At 46.6% G+C, this 26,314-nt stretch overlaps 1 protein-coding gene across 1 annotated transcript in view; it reads left to right on the top strand.

Annotated features, from left to right (window-relative positions):
- Positions 1-26,314, top strand: part of MAPK8IP3 (mitogen-activated protein kinase 8 interacting protein 3) — a 683,833-nt gene that overhangs the window by 238,937 nt on the left and 418,582 nt on the right. The window contains exons 3-4 of the mRNA XM_078662972.1: positions 5,689-5,759; positions 7,384-7,481. Coding sequence (XP_078519098.1) covers positions 5,689-5,759; positions 7,384-7,481 — 169 coding nt within the window. The remainder of the gene's footprint in view (positions 1-5,688; positions 5,760-7,383; positions 7,482-26,314) is intronic.

Genomic DNA, 26,314 nt, shown 5'->3' on the forward strand with positions numbered 1-26,314 from the left:
AATACAGTGATGTAGGAAAAGGTCATCTCCTTAGTGCTCCATGAGATACCCTTGTAGAAAATTAATTTTGTTCCCTAGTGTTTCCATAGGAGCCTTGTGTTGATAAAATTAAGTTCTCTTCACTTCATTGATTGAAATCTGGAACCATTTTCCTGATCTTGGCTCAATATCCTGTGATTTTGGGTAAATCACTTAATCTTCCCATAACTAAAAAAAAGAGTCATATAATCCGGTGCTCATGTAAAGCTCTACAATGTTTTTGGGCCAAGTTCTTGCTATATTAAGCTGCAAAAGAAAAAATAATCATTTCACCCTTCAGTTCTTTTTCAGATAGAAGCATCATTCTCAAATGTATCACTGAATTCTTATGGAAATTAAATCAAGCTCCCTCAAAAGCCTCATATGGGATTTCATTTAACTGAAACATGTTTGTCTCTAGTTATTCCATTTGGTTGTCTTGTATATAGGGCTCTGTTTCTTTCTATAGTTCATAAGAGGGCAAAGCAGTAGATAAGAAGAACTTCCTCGCTGATAGTACTCGTGTTTGGGAATCGGAGCAGCCACTCAACATAGTTCTAAATGAATCCTGAATTCTCTTTACGTTTTGTTCATAAGGATCACCTGATCCATATTCAAACACCAAGGCAGTAAGGTTTCCTAGGAACTAATTTGGTTCACCCTTTCTTAAAGACATTAGTTGTTAGTGCTTGGTGAAGCAGATATAACTATCTATGCCCCTGAGGCATAATAGATTGCTGGGCCATATGGACAGAAGTTATGGCCGACTTGATATTTAATGAAATGGGTGAACTGACATTAAGTCACACTTTATAGAATGTACAAACCTGTCACGTAAGAGTATGTGAATTTTGGTTGGGATGCTACCCCTTTTTTCTCAATAATCTCTGTCTTTAAATAGTCACAACCTTCAACTAAATGTGCTTGTAAGTAGGACGTCCACTCCGTGTGCTGCCCCTTTTCATACTATTCAGTCCTCTTGAAGTCCACTAGGATTCTTTATCAGATTCTCTTGTATATGAAAACTACCAATATGATATTATAGTGTGGGCGAGAGCAGCCTCTATCCATTGTGGTAATGAGATACTCTCATGCCATAAGAGCAGCCACGGTCTGTAGCCTCCATTGACAGTGAGAGATGTCTCTTTCTCGGTTGTATGCCGTTGCAACGCATGCCTTTACCATGTATGCGTTACAAAGGAATGCTTCACCATGCATAACCTTTACCACGAATATTCCTTTACCACGCATAGATTTGCAACGATTTTCGTTGTAAATTTATGCATGGGAAGGGCATACTCTTGGTAAAGGTTATACACCTCCCCTGTACCCTTAGGTTACCCCCCAGCCCCCACTCCTTATAATTACCCCTGCCCTTAACCCTCAATCTTTTTTTTAAAACTAAAATTCCCTTTACCTCTTCACGTCGTCTCCTCTCCTTCATCTTCTTTGGTGACATCGTACGTCGTAAAGAGGAAGCGGAAGTTCCTTTCCGTTTCCTCTCAAACTACACCGATTGCCTCCACTTCGCTTCGTCACATCAGGTGCGTTTTTTTGGGGGTGGAGACCCCCCAACCCTCCTTTTTATTCCCATGCTTTATATTTGGGGGGAGACCCCCCAAGCCCCCTTTTTCTATTTTTAGCCTTTACCACACATGCCTTTACTACGTATGTCGTAGTAAAGGTATGCGTGGTAAAGGCTTTCGTGGTAAACACGCATGCGTTGTAATGCATGCGTGGAAAAGGTTTGAGTGGAAATGGCCGCGTTGTAGTGCCCATTTCCCCTCTTTCTCCAGCTCTGGATCCTCAAAAGACTCCCTAGGGCTTGATTCACAGAGTCGTTTGTATGGGTAGGCGTGATTTACTTCCAACTCATCTCATGGAAACCATCTTTATGATTTGGGACTGCTGCTTTAAGACTTTTATTCCGCTGAGTATTTTAAAAGCTCAGTAGTCTTGGGAGGGCATTCTTAATTGAGAACTCTTGTTACATATATGTAACCATTTCCTTCACTAGTACTCAGCATTTATAGATTAGATGAATGCCATCATACATCATCCTATTTCTAGGATTAAAAGTGGCACATCCACATGCAGGGTTTCCCACTCCCTGTTTTTTTAAAAAAGCATTTCAATATGTTTTATTTGTCTCCAATGGTGTCACGGTTCTCTAATGGTTGTTGATTGATCTGGTCAACACTTGAGGAAAAACAGGATACTCACTATTCTGTATTGTGTGTATTCCTCGCAAAGATGTTACCTTATTATGCAGTATTTTCAAAAGCTAGTATGGTTAATATTGTTTGAATAAAAGAGGAAGCGCCACATACCCCACAATTTCCTTGGATATGTGGCCCTCCCATAAGGAGCCTGAATCTGGTATAATGTTCCCTGTAAATTGTGATGCAGACCTAATAACGAAGTTGTCATAGTTTGATAGACACTTTTGATTTGAAATTTGAAAACACAATTAAAATGCTTCTTTCTGAGATATTCACACTAAAGTTGATCATAGTTCATGTAGTCCCCCATTTTAAAATGACTGTATTAAGTTGAAATCCTTTTCTGTCTGGTGTATATTCATCCTTTCTCTGGTCTCATGAGCCAAGCCACACCCGTACATGTTAATTACATTGTATCGGTGAACAACCTTTACAACGCAACTTTTACCACGCAGTGCCTTTACAACACAACTTTTACAACGCAAACCATTACAACGCATTGCGCTGGGGGGCGCTCTAGGATAGGGAATAGATTTAATTTACTATCCAACACCTTCCCTACTATCCACGGGGACTGGAGTTGGAATAGTAAATTAAATAATTCACTATCCAACACCCAAACACTATGCGTTCTAATGGTATGCGATGTAAAAACCGCGTTGTAAAGGCATGCGATGTAAAAGCATGCGTTGTAATGTCATACATCCCATTGTATCATAGTATTTTGGTTTTTAGGTCTCGCGACCTATCGATGCTCGCAAGCGCTTCGAGCGGAGCGAGAATTCAAGTAGCCAAAATCCTCGTCAAACCAAGGGCTTTCTGCTGCGGTTTTGTTTAAGTTCACGTGAATCACGTGATCAAACAAGCACGCGCATCAGCCTCCCTCCCTCCTAATTGCATTTTTTTAACGGCCGCCGCACAGCACATCAAAGGGCTTCGCCCAGCGTGCGCTCTGCGGCTTCTCGGCTTCTCCTCCCCTAATTATTCATGGCTCAGTTTCCCGGCGCACGCATTTGTTGACATTTTTTTCGCCGCTCTCCCCACTCGGCCCCCTCCCCTACCCGCCGTGTCGCATTTCTCCTCCCCCCTCCCCTGCCTTCCATTCCGTCTTGTTTAAATGTATGTTCCTCCGTCCACACTAATTTTTACTATTATTTATAAGTATTTAGTTTTGCAGCACAATATCATTGGTGCAACAAGGATATTGTGCTGCAAAACTAAATACTTATAAGGTCCCACAAGCGAGACCTATTGGCAATGCCAATGCCTGTTTGTTTGAATGTTTATTTGTGTATGTTCTGTGAGTAGCTGAATATTGAACCTCTGCACCTGTGAAAAGAACACACTGACCAAATTGTATCATCTCACTATCGGATATCTATTGAAGGTCATGCAGCTGAGATTTTCATCATGTGATGGATGGGAAGAAGGCTGAAACTGGTTTATCGGGATTCGTTTCATCTTGACTGGTTCTCTTCATGAGAAACAGAGGGAGTTGCTTGTCCCTGAAATAAATTATGTAATTGGGCATCGCAGAGTTAGTTAGATCAGATGCCCCTTTCCACTCTCCTGAAAGAAGACACTTTTCATGCCAAAAGAGTTCGACTCCAAGGAAAATTAATTTTCACTAATTTTAATGAATCTTCATTTGTTTCTGCCTTTAGAGGTTTTGCTTGCTGACCGCTTCTGCCTGAATTCTTATCACTGTCCTGATTCCTTTAGCATAGCAAGTTAGGGAGTTTTCCTCCATGAATAACTCTGTGTGCTGCGATTTGCTTTATGAAAACTTTAAACAGTTTTTGTTTATAGTTGAGTTGAATTGTACTGACCAAAGCATTTGTGTGTTGATTATTGATTTATGACTTATTTGAATGATTTGAGGTTGTAACTTTGCAAAATATTACTAAATCTGTATGGTTTGCAAATCGATCACTCTGTCGTCATTGTGAGGCTTAATGTGCCTCACTGCCATTGATGTATTTGATCTGTTGAGTCATGACTCACTCTTGGGCTAAAGGTCTGTCCCCCCGAGTGCAGTTTGTGCTTGAGTTTGCACTAAAGATCTGCACTTTGGAAATCCAGCAGCAATCATATAATTGTGAATTCACAATACCCACTGACCCGTGGTTTTCATCTGAGCTTTTGGAACACACAATGCTTTGTACACTTAATTTTTAACTTCTTTTAAACGTTTTCTGTAATGCAGCAAGGGGAGGAGAGAGAACATGATCAAGGAGAAACTCAGGATAGCTGCTAAACAGCACGTGCATAGCTCTTCTTGTGGGAAGAATGTAAAGTCCTTGAGGAGGGGATATGATAGAAAGCTGTCTTCTATGTATTTCTGGGTTCTCACTTGTCTGTGCCAGGCTCAAAACAAGGCGGTGCGTATTCGAGCAGCCAGGCTAAATGTGCAGAAGGGAACATCGAAAACGTCAGGGCATCTAAAATGCATATTAATGAACAATAATGTGTTTTCTTCGTATTCCTTTCTTTATTGCTGTACCTCCTGTTTCCAGTTATTAAGACTATGGGCAATATATGTACAAATCTTTTTTAGAGGTCTTAAATAGCCTAATTAACAACTGGGACGTTTGTGGCTGCAAAAAATGCGTTTTAAATGTACCAATGCCAAATTGCGATTCAGTAACTTGCTACTGAATCGCAATTTGGATTTTGCCATTTGGTATTTGGAAGGGGCATGTTTAGGATGTCCCTTCTAAATACTGAATGGCAGTGGTATGTATTAATGTTTTGTGACCGAATTAGGGTTGCAAACAAAATAAATTACTGGCTACTGAAAGGTAGGGGTTATATCCACAAATGGGAAAGACCCGCAATGTAACCAAGTCACTGATCACTGCACTAGCCCTTATCAAACTTTACTATTGCACCATTCTACTTGTAGTTCTTCGTCCTTTTATCTTCTCATCGCTGGATACATCCTTCCCTAACTGTCCACACTAGCAACATACAATCAGCCAGGTTCTACCAAAACCTCCCTATGTTGAATTGAAGTTCACATTGCTTGAATTACTGGGGCCCTACTTCTGGAAATTGCTTCTAGTTGATCTCGGTGCAGTTACTTCACTTAAGTCATTTAATTCTGCTCTCAAAGCCCACCTGCCGCTACAAGAATCTGCTATCACCTAAAGACATACATAAATATGTGCCATATGAAAATATTGTACGCTATCATTTGTATTGTTCGGTTAAATTACTAGCACCACTCATCAATCATCAAACCAGTTACTTCATCATTTGTGTTGTTATCTAGCAATAACTTTATTGACTTACACACCGCTAATATTATAGAAGTGTTCCTTGTGTTGATGAAAATCATTTTTTGCAGAAATGTCCTGAAGAAGAGTAATATCGTAGACATGTGATTCATTTGGTGGGCTGTTATTAAACCTACTTTTGCCTAGTCTCATGGAATTCTTTATTTCAGCTACACGTCTGGAAGAGCGGGAGTCGGAAATGAAGAAAGAGTACAATGCCCTGCATCAGCGCCATACAGAGGTATGAAAGGTCACACTTGAGAACCTACATAGTAGGAAGCCAGCTTCCTTAACTGTGACAAGCAGAAGCACCTGTAATGTACACAGATCGAGACATTCACTTAATGGACAGAAGGGGGACTAGTTCTGTCTAGCATGGCTCAGATTTCTGATTGGTGTTTACAATGTTGATGCTAGAAGGGATTTTGAAGATGATTGCGCTCCAAAGAGCTGTTGAAATATTGTGGTTGCATGCTTTGTTCTCATATATGTGTCTGAACAGGGATAGACTCACCACCACTCGACTGGTAAATAGGTCTCAATTAGGTTCTCCTGATCTTAATATTCTCTCAAAGTCTTTTTTCCTTGTGCACACAAATATTTCTTCCGCATATTTAGCTCGATGATGCTTTACCAGGTTTCGGGTATGGACTACTCCATAAAAAGCAAATTTACCGCTACTAATGCCACAGTTTTTGCCTGAATAATTTTATTAAATTCTCATAACTGCTAGGTGACAATCTCAGCGTTTTTATCGAGATAATTCTAGGATTTTGGTAGAACAGTGCTGGATGCTGTAGAAGCTGTCACATCATTTGGGCAGCATGGCCATCTTTGAGCCTGCTAAGCTTCACCCTTTGAATTTCACTTTTGAGGAATGGTTAGGGGAAGTTATTTCTACTTAAGGCTTGGCAGATAAAGCAGAGCGTTTTAAACTGAATCCTCTAAGTAACATTTCCAGCGTTGTTAGTGCCCACAGTTTGAACATATACTTTGGAAAACAAGTAGATGACTGTCTTCTGATTGAACTGTGTCCAGTACCCTGTCTCCTCTAGTCATGTCCAGTGGAGCCCAGTTGACCTTTTAATTGGGCACATATAATTTCACTTGACTTTTTGTCAGTGCATTGGGGCCTGTTAAAACCTATAGTAGATCATCCCAGTTCACTCCTGGGTGGTGTTTTTTTAAGTAAAAATGTGTTTGTGGTATTTTAGGCCGAAACTCAACTGCTTGGGCTCAAACCCATTGGGATGCCAGCCCTTGAGTTAAGTGCCTCTCAAAAACTAGTACTAAAGGCTGATGTATCATAACAGACATTATGCATTGTAGTCTGGCTGGCACTGTTGGTCCATTAACTTGGGACTGTAATCAAAGCCTTAGAAAGGTGAGATCGGAAGGTCTTGTTTGAGCAATTGTATTCAGTTAACTTCCCAACCAAGCCAACATTGGAGAGTGATGAGTTATTTCATTGGAATGCAATAATGCAATAATGCCAGAGGTTCTGGGTCACGGATGCTGCCCAATAACAACTCACTGCCCCAAGATTAAACAAAACGAACTCACAATGTATTTGCCAGTGTATTGGACAGCTCTACTACAAAGGATTTGTAACCCTTGAATATATCTACTGCCTGCACTGTAAATTGAAATATCTTTTGAAATTACAAGAAGAATATCACAACTTTTCTCTGTTGGGTGCAAGATGAGTTTCATGGTATGAAAGCATTGTCAATGTGTGACTTTTGAGGGCTACTGTGTGTTTTTTTTAATGTAGAATGTGTAATATGAATGCTTCAGATACATAAAAATCCCAAATGTATGCAATCCCTTTATTTCAGTATTCTAAAAATGGCCTATCATTACAGATGATCCAGACTTACGTCGAGCATATAGAGCGGTCCAAAATGCAGCAGGTACATGTAGCAGGAAACAGCCAGATGGAGGGTGGCAACCCAGGACGGAGGTATGGCTTTTATTCTCTTCCCTTGGAACAGAGTATGCATGCATGAGAGAACGCGGGTACGAAAAAGAGAGCGAGACCTATTGCCTGAATCCAGGTGCTGGGCATGCCTCTTTCTGGTCTAAATCGCATTGCTCATCTTTGCTTAGAACAATTACCTTCTTGGGTTCTTCCGGCAGAGTGCTTAGAGTGTCTTGTCCACTATGTAGCCATTAATAGCTTGAACGCTGATTCTCTAGTATGGGTTCCTGGCCCTTTGGCCCAGTCATGAATGAAGTGAGAGCAGGTTTATGAACGTGAGATAACTAGGAAGGAGAGAATATTGGGGATGATTGAATTTGTAAGAGACAGTCCCTATAAGACTTGCCTCTGTTACTGTGTTTTTTATTTATACTGTATGTCTCGAGATAGGCTTCTTGAACGCATAGTTGTATGTAACTGCCACTGCGGAAATAAACAAAAAATGTGGACGGTACTTTACAAATGAAAATACTAAGTTCATAATCAGATATGGTTCAGTAATCAAAATGTCTTTTTTTCACCATGATTGTATGATTTTGTTATAAAATATAATCAAACCTTTTTCTGATGGATTCTTATACCTGCGTACCTTACTGGACCTGGAAAAGTTTAAATTTCTTTCCTACGTTTGAACATTATACCAGGGCTCCAGCTCAACTCCTTTGACTCCCAGTAAGGCACTTTACGCATCTGTATATGGAGCCACCCTGTTGATTCGATGTCCGTTCCTTTCTTTCACATCCTTCAACGCAGATCTCTGCTGGAATCATATTTTTTTCCCCTCTGAATATTGTTTTGGAGTGGCTCACAGAGAAGCCACTTCTAAAAAGATCAGGTTCTTATAGATGTATTTCCAGTCACACTCGGGGATCCTTTTCAGATCACTATGACATCTGTCATTGAAGCATAGAGCCTGCATATGCTTGAAAGTTCACTTATGATTGTGTCTTCATTCATTCGATAGCGATTGAGAACCAGCAGGGAACTTATTTTACATCTGAAGTCTGTGACAAGCAATAAAGTATTTGCCTCTTCTTGCTCTCACAGCAGTACAGAGAGAATGCTCAGTCCCTGAAGGAAATTCTCTGCACCAAGTTTAGGACTTACTGAATGGAGGTCTTTTCTGGTTCTTGATGTCAACTCCATTCCTTCTCCACACCCAGTATGGCTGGCCCCACGCCCAGACTTTTCGGGCTCCTAGCACTGACCCCGCATAAGTGACACCGTGCACCCAAGCCTTGTTGGCTATGTTGCATCCTTCTCTAGATTCCTCTAGTTCACTTTCCCAAGGTGACTGTAGTATCTTCACGCGGACCTCTGCTGGCAGCCTCATCCCTGGTACCTGTCAGCCTTGTTGATGGTCCTGACATCGTCCCAGCAGTCCCTCTTTTGCTGCCAAATCCAATGTCAGACCTATCTTGGACCAAGACGGTTAGGACCAAGGTGGAATCTATGAAACAGACCAGATTGAATTTCCCAGTGCTCTTCCACAGGCTTCAGTGGGTGCTTTTCATGTAGAGGTTCGTTTTTCTTATTCAGACTCTAAAAAAGGTCCTTATTTGGGGTCCTTAATAAACCAGTGACTTAAATACTTCTACTGAAATTTGCCTTGATGGTCCCTCAGCATTCCCTTTGAAGGACATTTTTTAAGGCAGTCCTATGCAAGGGTGGATGAAGTCCGATAACTACCTCAGCCGAGAACTACCTGAAATAAAGACTAACCTCTTGACAGAAATACTACAGGCCAATTGCTCCACATTGAAACCTTTTCTGCCTTTTAACTATTGCCTTCTAGACCATATTATGTCTGCTTGTATTAAGCTGGGTTCCACAGAAGCCATCCACTGCCAGGTTGATCATTTTCATTGCCTGTCTGCAGGTGATCCAGAATTTGGAATTCTGTCTCTCTTCACCGGAGGGTCAGATGTTTTGAGCTCAATAGTACTCGTAACTTAATGCCAACCCTTTTTGTTCCCCTCCATCCAACAGAGAGTAAAAATAAATTGAGGCAGTGGGAAAGAAATTGCTCTTCATTCTTTGAACGCTGCACCCGGTGTTGCCACACCTGTTTGTGCACTGTTTCAATGCTTTTTGAGAGATAGTATAGATGGTAGTTCCACTTCTGCCAGACAATGTGAGAGGCAATTTTTGCGTCACCAGGCAGATTCTTAGATCCGCTCTTGACACAGTTGATTCGATGACTAGTTATATGGGCTCCTCTGGAACGATTCATAGGCATGTTTGGATTGGCTTCACCAGTCTCCCTGAATATGTCCAGGGAAACTTGATTGATATGCCCCTTCATGTCTACTTTGTCATAAAAAAAGATGTGCCACTGCCTCACATGTCTGCAAACAACTCTCCACTTTTGTGGAGTGTCAAAGCTTTCTACAGGGCTCCCAGTCTTTGAGATTGGCACAACTGGGGCTCCAGGGAACCACACTTGCCTGGCTGTCAGTAGCGGTCGTTAGCAGGAGAAATTGGTGAGGCAGCAACGGGGAAAAAAGATTAAAAAAGTACCTGTAGCTGGATGCCCGCCACCTCTTCAGCTTCGACTATGCTACACAGGCTGCCAGACTCCCCTGCACCAATCCAGACGCTGCTCTCATGCTGGTAATACCCAGCATGAGAGACGCATAGGGATTGGGTTGAGCGGGCTGGTTGCACGCTCTAGCAGGGACTAGAAGTCTGTGCTCCTGGGCCCTGGTGATATCTCCAAGCAGCAGCCTGGAGATATCCAAGTGCACTGTTCAGTTTGTCCATCCTAAAATGGCTGGCCAAACCGACATGCGCATTGGCAGCACCCTGAGCCCACCACTCCTCCTGTTGCTGATGGCCCTACCCTCAAGACTCTGCAGCTCCAGAGTAAAATGATCATTTTATTTTACATGTGTACGCTGGTTCCAGCAGTGAGGTGACGCTCCTCCGCCATAACGGCTGCTGACTGTCCTCTTTCTTAAAGGGTCAAACCTTCCAGGCCTCCTTGGGCAGCGCCTCCTCCATGTGTCAAGCATTGACCTCTGGGGTCCTGCAACGATGTGCGGTAAGCCCAGCACTTTTTAACATCAATGTTCGCCCCCCAGCCAACCTGGTGGAGTCCTGTGGTTTCAAATTATTCTCCCATGTGGATGATGCTTTAATTATCTTTTCCTTATCATCCGCTCAGGACCACAACTCTGGGTTGCAGAACTCCTGCCTGGCTCATGTAGACTCATGGATGAACAACAACTCGTTGAAATTGAACGGAGAGAAAACAGAAGGGCTGGTGCTTGGAAAGAACCCATCCCTTTCGGGACCACAGCACTGGCCAGATGCTCTGGGCGATACTCCTGTCCTACCCTCAAAGTAAAGAATCTTGGCTTTTTAGTGGACACTAAGCTCTCTATGAAGCCTCAGGTGGCAAAGGTTTCTTTGATATTTTTTGTGACCCTGAAATGGCTATGAACATATATTAAAATTCTTCCCATATCTGCCCAAAGAACTGTCATCCAGGCACTTATTTTGCCCCGATTGGATTATGACAACATACTTGACCTGGGTGTTGACAAAGACGCCATGTGATGTATGTAAGTGGTGCGGAACGACCCCTCACATGTTGATTTTCAAACTGCCAAAATATGCATCGGTCACATCTCTCCTCTGTGGACTTTACTGGTTAAAGGTAAAGAAACACATCTAAATCAAGGCTTTATGCTATATCTTCAAAGCTAGGGCAGAAGATGTGCCCCGCCATATCACTGGCCTGATGAAACCACATCTGCCTACCTGCCACCTGCTCCACCAACCTCTCCCTTTGCACTGTTTCCAGTATGGGAGGTTGCTCTTTTAGGTACCTCGACCCTAATCTCTAGAAGGTGTTTCCGGAAAACCTGAGATCCTTTACTTCGTTGACCACCTTTTGCAGGCATTTAAAAACGTGGCTGATCTGATCTGGCTGGGCATGAAGTAACCTTTCCTTTTGCTAGAGCTCCAGGAAACCCCAGGTGGGTAGCTGCCACGCTGTATAAGCATCTTAACATAACATAATATCTTGGGGCTTGGGTACTTTTCAACAACTGTCCTGTCAACAGTTCAAGACATCTGATAGTTATACAAGAATACAACCTAACAAGTAATGCATGCCTTGCTAGCTTGCCTAACAATCGTTTGTGCCTACCTAGGGTTATCAGGGGTGAGGTATTTTTAGGGGGGGGGTACCAAATTGGATATCATCCATTTTTCTTCCATCTCTTTCTTGGGGTACCTTGCCAGACTCCTACAATGCAACCTAGTCAGAGCACATATGACCTATGAGAAAGAGATTTCATTCTGCCTGACAACCTACCATCCATAAATATGGGCTGCTTAGACATTTGGTTGTGCTTGGGGGGGTTCACGCTCCCTTTCAGAAGTCCTTCCGATGGCCACAACTTATCTTTCTGCAGGCAACATTTGCTCTCTGAGCATGAATCATCTTAGTAGGTTTTAGCTAGGGGTTGATTTTTTTTGAGTGTGAGCAACCTTCAATTCAGCCACTCACCATGCTAAAGAAGCAATTAAATGATATACATTAGTATTTATACCGTAATTAAAAATTAGTAGGTAATGTTACAAAACATTGATGATACCAGTTAAATATTTTACAGAAATGATTAAAAAGCAAGATTGTGCTCGTTCGTGTTGTTTTTTAACAGAAGTGTTAATGCTAAAAATCAAATGAGGAATAATAGGATGAGTAGTCCAAAGTTTTGGGGCAACTGGCAAAAGATATTTTGCCTGCAGAAATAACAACAATAGCAACAAAGAACATCTCCTTAACAATCAATTAATACACAGGTAGTACATCCAAATTCAAAAATACATTGTCCCACTATAACATTGATTATTCATATTTTATTTATCAAAAATATCTTTTTTTTAAATATATTTATTTACTTACAAAATGTATCTTGTACCTGTTCCTTACGGAGGTAGATACCCCATCTTGTTCGTGGACCGGAAAGAATTTCATAGCTTTTCACAGCTTTATCCCGTGTTGAAATCAAGCAGTGTTCGGCAGCAGTCTACCCTTTCTGAAAATGTATGGAGCACCCAGAGGGAGTTGTCATTATGAGGACTGGGCTTCAACCTATACAGCATATTGTTTGATATCCATATAGAGCTATGGCACCCCGACTTCGATATTTCCTTGGCTTACGATTTTATTCTTTCTAAACCAGCTATGATGACCAAGTGGGATTGAGACACTTTAGGCAGGACACTATGAGGACAGACATAATCTCCTTTGGTTGACGTTCTAAATAGCTGAATCTGCTAAATCAATCTTTATGCCACGTTCAGAATATTGTTTTTAAACCTATCAACTAATTGTCATATAGAGCCCTCTGCACCACGTTTAAGAAATGTTCTTGACGTTTGGATGTCTGTAGATCTCCTAATGAGTTACCTATCTGCTGCGCCCTGACGAAGGAATTGTGGGTTCTTACTGCACTCCGAAACGCGCGTTGGCGCTTTGTCTTCTGATAACCTATCTATGAAATTAATTATGTCACATAATAATGTGTTTAGTCTGTTTATGGTATTGGGTATGATGGTGTTTTGTATGACTGTTGGTTGTATGCTTTGTGGTGTTTGACTGTGTTTTTAGATGTTTCTACAACATTCTCATGGGGCTCCATTTTTTTGAAATTATGTACAAGATACATTTTGTAAGTAAATAAATATATTTGAAAAAAGATACTTTTGATAAATAAAATATGAATAATCAATGTTATAGTGGGACAATGTATTTTTGAGTTTGGATGTACTACCTGTGTATTAATTGAGTGGCTCTTTGTTGCTATTTTTGACTTGTTCCCTAGTTTCCTCTCCTTATATCCAGTATTTCAGGGACCCTCTTATGTTTCTGATTGCCTGCAGAAATAACTACTGTATTCTCCAAGTAGGGTGCTTGTTTAACAAATGTAGCATACCTTGAAAAGAAAATGTTTACGCCAATGGAAATCAATTTAATGAAAGTCGAAGTAGGTGGTTATTTGTTTTCTTCTGAAAATAATTGTGCAGCAATATTGATGGGTAAGTCTAAACAGCGAAGGGAGGAATGTAGGTGATGCTACCAGAGAGTAATGGTGTACCAGCAGCAGAATTGAACAAAATCTGAAATTATGACTCTAGTGCTCCTTGTCCTTATGAAGGAGATTTTTCAAGTCCAAGACCTGTTTGTTATTTATTATTTAAATTTTGTTTATTAATTAATATTATGCACATTGCTATCACAATTGCCTTTTGACAAAGCGTCAAAGTCCTTCAGTAGGTCAAAATTGAAGTCCACACACAAGCAACAGAAAGTGAAGCAGGACCTGACCCGACCCAATCACCCCACTCTATCCAAATAGAGGGCATGAGGGTATCACAATGTCAGCCAGTCTCCTGCTAGATCTTCCATTGCAGATCTGATTCCTCAGTTTGACCTGGTGCCCCCTGAATTTCCCAGGACATTGGCAGTGCCACAGCAAATTAAAGTCTTTATGGAGACTATGCTTCAGTCATCTGGCTTTCCCTGGAGTACCTTGAGACCCCAAGGATCTGCAGGGGGTCTCAGTTGGGCTGCCGATGGCTGATCGCCCTCGGTGCTATTTCACCCCATGGATCCATAACAGAATCTGTACTGGTTTCAGTACATACTTCCACAACAGCTCCACAGCCTGTGTCGGTCTCCCTCTTATTAATACTGTTACCTGCACTCCAGGCACTAGAGTAGGGCCGGTACTGGGTCTGACATCTGAGCCTTAACCCACTCCATCACAATCCCAAATAATGCCACGCAACAACATTGCAGCCAGTCACCATCCCCCTTGTTTCTAATTCTATCACTGTACAAGAGAGGATGCACCATGTGAAGCTCTAATATCTTCTTGGTTCTGATTCTGACCTATGCTTGCCATCTCCTAGACATAATGATGGAGGGGGTGGGGATGATTTAACCCCTCGTTATGGTGAAGTAATTTTTACATGGACTTACAACCAGCCAATGGGCTTGATGTTGCCCCTGATACTCGGTCGAACTTGCTACTTGACCTCTAACAGAAGAAAGTGTATCATTTGAAGTAGTAATTTGATGAGCAGCTGAAGTCTTGGACCTACAACTATCCTCTACTTAAGTTAAGATACATTCCTTAGAGACACCTTACAATCTGAGCCAGCCACAACTGAGCCCTTGCTCCCGTTCAATAACGCCCTGAATGGACGCCTTGTCAAAGTCCTGCTCTTGCTCACTGAAGAATAGGTAGGTAGTCAGATTTTCTCACTAAACATCCTTCTACAGAGAGTCTGGTTGTTCAGACCTCAACCAGCCAGGTGACCACTATTTCATCCCCACAACTCGCCTGGATCGGGAGTCTAAGAGCATGGAGTTGTTCGGAAAGGGAATGTTCTCTTTTGCTAGCCTAGCATTGAAATCGGTCAATACAGTCTGTTTATTTGACTGATATACATCTGCTCTCTGGATATAGCCTGCAAGATCTTGCGGATGGTAACAGGAGACCTTAAGGCCTCACTATTTAAAGTCATTCAAAGTGATTAAGATGTGACCGAATATGTGATTTGTGTTGACCTTGATACTACTGGGAAGAGTGGTTGTCACTAGTGTGGTGCTCTGACATCAGTGCTTAATTTGAGCCTATTCCGGACACTGAGGGCCACCAATGCTAGTTTTGGGGATCAGCAATTATTTTCCTTCATCACTGCATCAAACATTTACCAAGAGCAAGAGAGGGGAAAACAAAAGTGGAAAGACTGAGGAAGAGAAAAACGAAAAGAAACATCACAAAGGGAGACAGAGGGAACCTGCAATCGTGGGATAAAGAGGCAGGGAGTGTCTGGTATCGAATTAAAGAGGAATGAGGAGAATTCAAGACAAGACTGCAGCCTTGGTATTGGGCATGGTGACATTTAATCGCACCGGCCTGAACTGTGGGGGAGAGCTTAGGGCACCAGCACTCATTCTTTTATAAATTAAGCACTGTGTTCTGCCATACATGGACGTGCTCCACAGGACTCAGGTCTTTCACATGGATATGCCTTTCAATAGCTCACAACCGTTAGGCAAAAAAAACATGGAACATTTCACAGAAAGTAGAGCCACACCATGCTCCCTGGGACCCTTGACCCCTCACAAACAGTTTCTTTGCCAGTATCCCCAATCACCCCTGTCCTTTCAGGGCCAAGGAATTGGACCTAGTAGGCAACTTACAGACCTTAAAAGGCATTAGTCTACTCAGTCCCTTTCTCTTTGGCAAGGCGATTTAGCTTGCGAGTAGTGACACACAACCCCTCTATGGGAGGGAGGATCCTGAATTTTCTCCCAGGGTGGTGAGCCATCTCATCTGACAGATGGGCCCTTCTGATTGTTCATCATGGCTGTGCCCTGAAGTGTCTTTTTGCTCGACCAACCTTTCTATCCACAGTCGAGTGAAAGTTAGGGTAGCACCTGTCTATTCTGTTGCAAGAAGTGCAAAGTTTATTTTCAAAGTAGCTATCGTGAGGGTTCCAACATAGAAATAGGGCAGGGTTGCTACCCTTGCTATTTCCTTGTGTCAAAGAACTCTAGGGGCATTATAACCATCTTACACCTTCACCCTCTAAATACCTTCCGGTGAGACGACAAATTCAAAATGCTCACACTGATCCTGATTCTGTCTTTGCTGTAACGAGCATCTGGATGGGTCCTTGGAGCTGCTTAATGTTTGTTTTCCATAGGGGTTACTGGCAGTTCGAGGCAGGTCAGGGGCATTTTCAGTTTCCGTGCTCTAGTTCAGCCTTGCCGTTGCACCTCTGATGTTCATGCACACCTTTGGAGGTAGGGGATACCAATTTTACCTATTTTGAAAACTGTAGACAACCTCCACGCAACAGCAAACCTCCTGACATTAGTGGAGTTCCTGATCTACAAGCTGCAGCCGTACCTGACTCCTTCACTGAAGTTTCTTCAGTGGAGATGTCCTGCATATAGTACAGTTCAAGACCTTTTTTTCCATTGCAGGGAGCCCTGGGCATTCATTGGGTTATGATCCAAATTCTCTTGATGAGAGCAGCTTTGAAGCTTCTTTGCCTCTGAGCCTACTCCATCTTTTTTCTCAGCAATGCCAGGTGTCTTATGTGGACTTTGTAATGGAGCCTGAAGTTCCAGCGGGCCCAATCCCAAAGAAACCTTTTGAATGCCATTCCAATTTCAGAGGAGACGACACGCGATCTGCAGCGGTGGCTTTCCCCAACCAGTGGTGGTGATGTAAAGGTCATCTGGGGGAGGTGGAGATTAGAGGCCAAAACTCAGCTCCATATCAGTCTGTTGGAGTTCTGGGTCATACTTTTTGCTTTGTAGGCATTGCTGCCATCGATCAAGCGGTATGTGTCACAAAGGAAATGCATTCGATAACTTGTTTCAAGCTTGGGTAACAGAATCAACTGAAGTCAATGAATTTAACACAATCAACTGTTTAACCGTATTAAAGCAAATACACAAATCAATTGAAATGAATTATGGGTAACAAAATGAATGAAAAATTAAGGAAAAACAGGAGTACAAAAATGTAATTATTGCATTCGTTTTATGTGTATTACCGAATAACATACATTAGTAGGGGTACAGAAAAATCCACTAATCCTATGCAATTTACTTACCATGAGAATTAATACTACAGCTCGTGGAAATGATATTTCAATTGTTTTTGAGAGTGACTTGACATACATTTGCCTCATTCATGATTATTGTATTAATATGGGCAAACTACACACTGAACGTATGTGTGTCTGGTTGCGTTTGCCTGCTTTTCAAGTTATTGACCTTCAGTAACGCTCTATCCAGTGGACATCAACTTCCTCACTGCCTTCCCACCTACCAGTTCTGTGGAGTGGCCTGCCTTTAACATCTAAAAAGGTTCCAAATTAGAAATGTGCACACTGGTACTACCAATTGTTGACGCTCCACCTCTGAGTGTGTGAGAAGTGACAAGAAACTGAGGTAAGTGTGTAGGGGTGGCGCTCATAGATGGCTCCACTCTATTACTGTCAGGCAGGCCCGCCTGCTCCCGGGAAGCAGCAGGGGGAGGGGCAAGAGCGGGTGGAGTGGTGGGTTTTAAAAGGCAAAAAAACTACTTACCGCCGGCTGCGGCCGCCTCTCCTGTGTCCTCTTCCTGGCTTCTTCTCTGCAAAGGAAGCAGGAAGCACCTAGCTCCCAGCCTCCCAATAGCCACTCACAACGCTGCAATGCAGCTTTGTAATTGGTCTGAGAGTAGTTTGGTGCTCTTCCAGAGAATGGGAGGCAGGGCAGGTTCTCCATGCAGGTTGTAATGCAGCCTGAATGGAGAACATGCAAAGTGCGCATGAATATTTGGCCAACCCCAGAGGGCCGGTCAAACATTCATGCACACTTACAAAGTGCTCACCACTCCTCCCCCTGCTCTGAGAGCAGAGCCGATCTGCCCCACCCTGCACGCCGAGAAGCCGCTACAGGAAAAATAAAAAATAAATAATCTAGAGTTATTCAAATTGTATTTTTCCCACTGCTAAAAGCAGTGGGACAACGCTCCTCTGCCTTAGGAAAGGAGCCGCCACTGCAGTCAGGGAGGCATGAAGTCAAGGTTGTGGCACACATCCTCACCTACTGGCACACAGTAACATTACTGGTGAAAGCTTTCCGGATCCAGTGACATGGGGGTATTCTAAGGTGAGGAATCTGCAATTAGATAGAATAACTGTTACAGAAGGTAAGTAACTTGTTCAGCCATGCTCGACTCTCACTAATCAATTCCTAACTTGATTCTGAATTTTGCCTTGAAAAAGCTCATTGTCTGACGTTCTGGAGTAATACCTGTGCCTGCTGTGAGCCTCCATATAAAAGAAATATTCTGCAACTAATTGAAACGTCAGATCTTTATTGAAAATAGGACGAGTGAAGTTGGAAAAGGATTTCTCCAACGATGCTTATCTCCGGGAATTAATCATGAGGGTCTTTTACTATGGAATTCATTTTTTAATACAAAACACAGAAGTTTGCCCTTTAAGGTCATTCAACGCTTTCTTTGTCCTGTTGTATTTACAATTATTGGGGCTACAATGCTGCACATTGTTGTGGCATTCCATACTCATTCTTTCTCCAGCCGTGCATACTTGCTGATAGACCTCAAGACCAGCATTAAGTCAGGTTTTCAGAATAAATTAAATAGTAGACATTGCCCCACCATTAAGATTAATTTACTATATATTAATTGTCACACTTAAATTACCGGACATGATTCAGCTCACAGGGATTATCAAGTGAGTCCCTGTCAGAAATGTGATTATTAATTTGGAAAGAAGAACCTTCCCTATGAACTAAATATAATGTGGTGAGGTCACAACACAGTTCTAAAAGAAACTCTGCTTAGTCTCCGAATGTAATGGACCAAGCCACAGGCAGTTCCCTTGAGAAATGCATGTTAAGTTCAAGCAGTGTAAAACAATTGTCAAGAAAACAACTCGATACAATTCCTAAAATCGGCTGAAGGGAACAGGAAATATCAATTAATAAAACCTTATGACAAAAAAACACCAAGAAAACAAAGTGGCAATCGAAAGTGACAGTTCCCTGTTGACTGGCCCATAGAAGCTAGTTCAGGCCCACCGAGATAGAGGGAAGGTCTGTTATTTTGGATACTGAATGAGTTCTTTGAACCTTCAGTGTTGACACCAAAAGCTCCGAGCGGGACAAGGCTGCAATTCATTGTCGCCGAGGTTACTTTGCGGCTGGGATAGATTTGCCGTTCCCCCACCCCTACCTCCCTACCCCCTTCCCCAGCCGGGCAAGATTTAACTTTTGTTCCCAGACCCTTTTTTTGTTGTTGAATCATTTAAGAGGGCTAGGCTGAACGCTAGAGCTGGTCAGGGCTCCTTTGGACTAGATTTCTTTCCCACAAATGCCTTTGTAACTTTTCTGCACTGTGAACAGATCTGAGTGGCACACACCTTGATATCTTGTCAGGGCCGGCTCTAGGCTCACGGAGGCCCTGAGCAGGGAGTGTAGGTAGGGGGCCCGAGGCCGCCAAATCCCTGCCAGGGGCCGCCACGCAAATATTTATCTAAGGATATATATTGGCGTGGCGGCCCCTGGGGTTTGGCGGCCCTGTGCAGGTGCACAGCTTGCACATGCCTTAGGCCGGCCCTGATCTTGTCCACAAAGGGTGACCCTCCCAGGGAAAATCCTCAGCACCATGTCCCACTTCTCCTCTATCCCCTGGAGATGGAAAACTACTGAGTCCCAATCAGTTTTTGGTGCTCCAAAAAGCACTTCTGGTCACTCATGCAGCCCTCTGGGCCTCACATTAGGCTTCATTCTTCTAAGCACAACATCTCTTTTGCCAGTCAGGGTTTCTACAGGGTCCAGTCCGCAGTGGTTAACTGGACTTTGGTGACAAGAGTGTTTCTCCGGTCGCATAATATGTAACAGAAAGCCGACTTCTTGACCCCGGGAGAGCCGTTCCCGTCCCTCGGTGGCAGCAGGAGTCAGGAGTATTTTAGTCTTCTTTCTGCTAGCTTTTAGGCAGTTGTTTTTTTTCTTCAGGACGTTTCTTTTCAGGTCCAAAAATGTTCTTTGGCGGTGGTGGTAAAGTGCCTGTCTTATCAGATGCACTAGCCAGTGACTGGAACATTCCATGCACCCAAATCTGAAGACTTTTTCCAACACATCCGACTTACTGCAGACCATCCCAGAATTCCTCATCCATATGCACAAACCTGGCAGAGTATCCTGTCCAGTAATCTATTTAGAGTCAGGCGAACTGCTGTTTCCTCCGGCGCAGTCACTGCAGCTCCACTGGTAGATACCTTAAACTAATGGTCCAGCAGTCATCAGGCCACCAGTGTAAGTATCCAAGACCATCTACCCTATTTAGGTCAGACATCCTGAGGCATTTTTTAGGTCGAGCTGACCTAGCTTTCAATGCGAAAGCATTGAAAGCTGTCAGCAAGACAACTAATGTTGCCCGTATTTGGGAATGTGGACACGAGAGGGTGCACGAGCGCAGAGCCAGGATTTCACCTCGTGGGCGCGCACAGCCCATCTCCTGCCTCATCAGTTTCAGTTTTACACATGGCTTCTACAGTGTGCTACTTTGTTGCAGTTTTAAAGTTTCGTTTTTGTTCTTACTGGTTCAGGGGCAGTGCAGCACACACTATTTTACAACACACACCATTCTACAGCACACACCATTCTGCAGCACACAACGCTCTGTGGCATACAGCACTCTACAATGTACAGCACTCTACAGCACACAGTATTCTACATCACATAGCACTGCACTCTACAGCGCCCCGCACTCTACAACGCCCCGCAGCGCCCCGCACTCTACAGCGCCCCGCACTCGACAGCGCCCCGCAGCGCCCCGCACTCTACAGCGCCCCGCACTCTACAGCGCCCCGCACTCTACAGCGCCCTGCACTCTACAGCGCCCCGCACTCTACAGCGCCCCGCACTCTACAGCGCACCACACTCTACAGCGCACCACACTCTACAGCGCCCCACACTCTACAGCGCCCCACACTCTACAGCGCCCCACACTCTACAGCGCCCCGCAGCGCCCTGCACTCTACAGCGCAACTCACTCTACAGCGCCCCGCACTCGACAGCGCCCCGCGCTCAACAGCGCCCTGCACTCTACAGCGCCCCGCAGCGCCCTGCACTCTACAGCGCCCCGCACTCTACAGCGCAACTCACTCTACAGCGCCCCGCACTGGACAGCGCCCCGCACTGGACAGCGCCCCGCATTCTACAGCGCCTCGCACTCTACAGCGCCCCGCAGTGCCCTGCACTCTACAGCGCAACTCACTCTACAGGGCCCCGCACTCGACAGCGACCCGCATTCTACAGCGCCTCGCACTCTACAGCGCCCCGCACTCGACAGCGCCCCGCACTAGACAGCGCCCTGCAGCGCCCCGCACTCGACAGCACCCCGCACTAGACAGCGCCACGCAGCGCCCCGCACTCGACAGCGCCCCGAACTCGACAGCGCCCCACGCTCGACACCGCCCCGCAGCGCCCTGCACTCTACAGCGCCCCGCAGCGCCCCGCACTCTACAGCGCCCCGCACTCTACAGCGCCCCGCACTCTACAGCGCCCCACAGCGCCCCGCACTCTACAGCGCCCCACTGCGCCCCGCACTCTACAGCGCCCCACAGCGCCCCGCACTCTACAGCGCCCCACAGCGCCCCGCACTCTACAGCGCCCCGCACTCTACAGCACCCCGCACTCTACAGCGCCCGGCACTCTACAGCGCTCCGCACTCTACAGCGCCACGCACTCTACAGCGCCACGCACTCTACAGCGCGCTCTACAGCGGCCCGCAGCGCCCTGCACTCTACAGCGCAACTCACTCTACAGTGCCCCTCGCTCTACAGCGCCCCGCGCTCTACAGTGCCCCGCGCTCTACAGCGCCCCGCGCTCTACAGCGCCCGCAGCGCACCGCACTCTACAGCGCACCGCAGCGCCCCATACTCTACAGCGCCCCGCACTCTACAGCGCCCCGCACTCTACAGCGCAACGCGCTCTACAGCGCAACGCGCTCTACAGCGCTCCGCAGCGCCCCGCACTCTGCAGCGCCCTGCGCTCTGCAGCGCCCTGCACTCTGCAGCGCCCTGCACTCTGCAGCGCACGCACTCTACAGCGCACCACGCTCTCAGCGCCCCACAGCGCCATGCACTCTACAGCGCCCCGCACTCTACAGCGCACCGCAGCGCCACGCACTCTACAGCGCCACGCACTCTACAGCGCCACGCACTCTACAGCGCCACGCACTCTACAGCGCACCGCACTCTACAGCGCACTCTACAGTGCACCGCACTCTACAGCGCACTCTACAGCGCACCGCACTCTACAGCGCACTCTACAGCGCACCACACTCTACAGCGCACTCTACAGCGCCCCGCACTCTACAGCGCCCCGCAGTGCCCCGCACTCTACAGCGCCCCGCACTCTACAGCGCACCGCAGCGCCCCGCACTCTACAGCGCACCGCAGCGCCCCGCACTCTACAGCGCACCGCACTCTACAGCGCCCCGCACTCTACAGAGCACCGCAGCGCCCCGCACTCTACAGCGCCCCGCACTCTACAGCGCCCCGCACTCTACAGGGCCCCGCAGCGCCCTGCACTCTTCAGCGCAACTCACTCTACAGCGCCCCGCGCTCGACAGCGCCCCGCGCTCGACAGCGCCCCGCGCTCGACAGCGCCCCGCAGCGCCCTGCACTCTACAGCGCCCCGCACTCTACAGCGCCCCGCAGCGCCCCGCATTCTACAGCGCCCCGCACTCTACAGCGCCCCGCACTTTACAGCGCCCCGCAGCGCCCTGCACTCTACAGCGCAACTCACTCTACAGCGCCCCACACTCGACAGCGCCTCGCATTCTACAGCGCCCCGCAGCGCCCTGCACTCTACAGCGCAACTCACTCTACAGGGCCCCGCACTCGTTGTTGCAGTTTGTAAGTTTCAGTTTCGTTCTTACTTGTTCAGGGGCAGCCGCACTCTACAGCGCCCCGCACTCTACAGCGCCCCGCACTCTACAGCGCCCCGCACTCTACAGCGCCCGCACTCTACAGCGCCCCGGCAGAATCAGATTTACTCACGCGCTTCCACAGTTCGTTAGGTTGTTGCAGTTTGTAAGTTTCAGTTTCGTTCTTACTTGTTCAGGGGCAGCTGGCTTCTTTAAGATTTATAGCGCGTGACTACATATTTGTCAGCGCCCCGCACTCTGCAGTGCCCCGCACTCTACAGCGCCCCACAGCGCCCCGCACTCTACAGCGCCCCACAGCGCCCCGCACCCTACAGCGCCCCGCACTCTACAGCGCCACGCACTCTACAGCGCCCCGCACTCTACAGCGCCCCGCACTCTACAACGCCGCACAGCGCCCTGCACTCTACAGTGCCCTGCGCTCTACAGCGCCCCGCAGCACCGCACACTCTACAGCGCACCGCACTCTACACCGCACTCTACAGCGCCCCGCACTCTACAGCGCCCCGCACTCTACAGCGCCCCGCACTCTACAGCGCCCCGCACTCTACAGCGCCCCGGCAGAATCAGATTTACTCACGCGCTTCCACAGTTCGTTAGGTTGTTGCAGTTTGTAAGTTTCAGTTTCGTTCTTACTTGTTCAGGGGCAGCTGGCTTCTTTAAGATTTATAGCGCGTGACTACATATTTGTCAGCGCCCCGCACTCTGCAGTGCCCCGCACTCTACAGCGCCCCACAGCGCCCCGCACTCTACAGCGCCCCACAGCGCCCCGCACCCTACAGCGCCCCGCACTCTACAGCGCCCCGCACTCTACAGCGCCCCGCACTCTACAGCGCCCCGCACTCTACAGCGCCCCGCAGCGCCCTGCACTCTTCAGCGCAACTCACTCTACAGCGCCCCGCGCTCGACAGCGCCCCGCGCTCGACAGCGCCCCGCAGCGCCCTGCACTCTACAGCGCCCCGCACTCTACAGCGCCCCGCAGCGCCCCGCATTCTACAGCGCCCCGCACTCTACAGCGCCCCGCACTTTACAGCGCCCCGCAGCGCCCTGCACTCTACAGCGCAACTCACTCTACAGCGCCCCACACTCGACAGCGCCTCGCATTCTACAGCGCCCCGCAGCGCCCTGCACTCTACAGCGCAACTCACTCTACAGGGCCCCGCACTCGACAGCGCCCCGCATTCTACAGCGCCTCGCACTCGACAGCGCCCCGCACTAGACAGCGCCCCGCAGCGCCCTGCGCTCTACAGCGCCCCGCACTCGACAGTGCCCTGCGCTCGACAGCGCCCCGCACCCTACAGCGCCCCGCACTCTAAAGCGCCACGCGCTCTACAGCGCAGAATCAGATTTACACACACACTTCCACAGTTTGTTAGTTTGTTGCAGTTTGTAAGTTTCAGTTTCGTTCTTACTTGTTCAGGGGCAGCTGGCTTTTTAAGATTTATAGCATGTGACTACATATTTGTTAGCGCCCCGCACTCTGCAGCGCCCCGCACTCTACAGCGCCCCGCACTCTACAGCGCCCCGCACTCAGTGCTTAATTTGTAAAATATGAATCGCAGGTGCTCAAATGTTTGTCTGGAGGCCACACCCACTTTTCTCGGGCTCCACCCACTTTCCACTGGCTCCACCCACTTACTATATTAGCTCCACCCACATCTCCAACTGGCACTGCTAAATGTCAGATGTACTATATACCTGATCTGAATGTCTGCAAGGGAGCCTTCCTCATAGTAAGGTTTTGATAGGAGGTTCCTCAATCCCCTGCCCTATGAACATTTTGAAAAAGATTAAATCAAAAGTGCATTTAAAGCACAAGTTTGGAATACATTTGCTAAAATCACTAATGCATTGAAAAGGGAAAATTTCAGTGCTGTATGTGCTGATTGACAATACTGGGGTAGGGTATGCCATATTTAACAGAGTCTATGAGTTCAAAGGTACAATTTTTAGACTGTTCCAGTTCAGTAGTATTCACTCATTGCTGGCCGCAGCTACGCAAGCCTACGGCCGGGCTACTCCTCAACGCCAACAACGTTGTCCGGCCTAGCCCGCTGTTTGCGCTTCTTGCTATTGGCTTACTTTCAGTTTGTTTCACACAGACTTACTTACATTTCACTGACACTTCACTTAGTGAACCCGTCCTGAACCAACGCTGCTGAATGAACTGTTTTTCAATCTTGAACTGAATGGCCAGTATTATCACGAGTGACTCGGTGGTGTCGTGAGAGGTGAGGGGGAGGCCAGTCGTGAGGCCTGGTATGCTGGGGTGTGCCAATTAATTGCCAAAGCAGCGAATGCACGCGCATTGCTTGCAATGCAGTCTTAAAAAAAACTGTGTACGCTGCTTTCTGTGCACAGCCCCAACCCCCCCACACTGTTTGTCCTACGGGTCCGAAAGCTGCAATTCCCTTGGCAGCCATGGCCATCCCCCTGATGACATCAGAGGCTACTGAAAGCAAGCATGTCCAACAAACTCTGCCGAGTTGGAGCGCCCGTGCCAGATGCAGCTCAAGGATGGGCCTCGCCCTCTTCCCGTCCGAGGTTGTCCTCAACAAGCAGGCAGTGCACCATCCAGCGCAGCCGCCCAGGTGCACCACCTTCCTGGGTAGTACTAAGCACAGGGCAGCAGCCAGTGTGGTCAGTTTGGCCCAGTCCACCACCCGCAGGACAGAAGCGGCGAGCGCTGCCTGCAGCCACTTTCTAAAATCCCGGAAATGCCTTCAACCTCGGGGCTGAGGGGGCCCCCCCCATCCAGATAGCAGCCATAGCCCGAATCGCGGCGCGTGTCTCTACTATGCACTGTACAGGAGCCGCTAATCACATAAGCGCCGCTTGGGGTTTAAATGTGCTTGAGGGGGGAAGGAAGGGTTTAAGGACTGCTTTACACTAATAAATAGGGTTTCTGTTCTAACGAGCACCGAAATTCTAGACGACCACATAACAATGTGAGGAAGTGGCACTAAGTGTCGTAACCTGGTGGTTATATGATCAACTTTTGCACTTTGCACATCTAAGAAACAGCTATGATAATACCCGGAGAGGCACTGGCAGCATCAAGATATTACCTGGTAAAACCGCTGGTAATTTCAGAGATGTTAGTGGCAGGTGTACTGGGGTGGGTGGTGTGTTCAAAACACCGGCGGAAACATGTCTCGATTAACACAAAACTAGAAATCTGCAGCTGCAGTTTTACAGCTGCACATGGGTGCAAATTATCGATTATTGGGAATTCACATGCATTTTCCCTGGAACGTCTGGACAACTGTTGCAGGGTTCCAGGCGTACTCATGGAAATCTTTT

This window comes from Lissotriton helveticus, chromosome 10, assembly GCF_964261635.1.
Source record: "Lissotriton helveticus chromosome 10, aLisHel1.1, whole genome shotgun sequence".
NCBI lineage: Eukaryota > Metazoa > Chordata > Amphibia > Caudata > Salamandridae > Lissotriton > Lissotriton helveticus.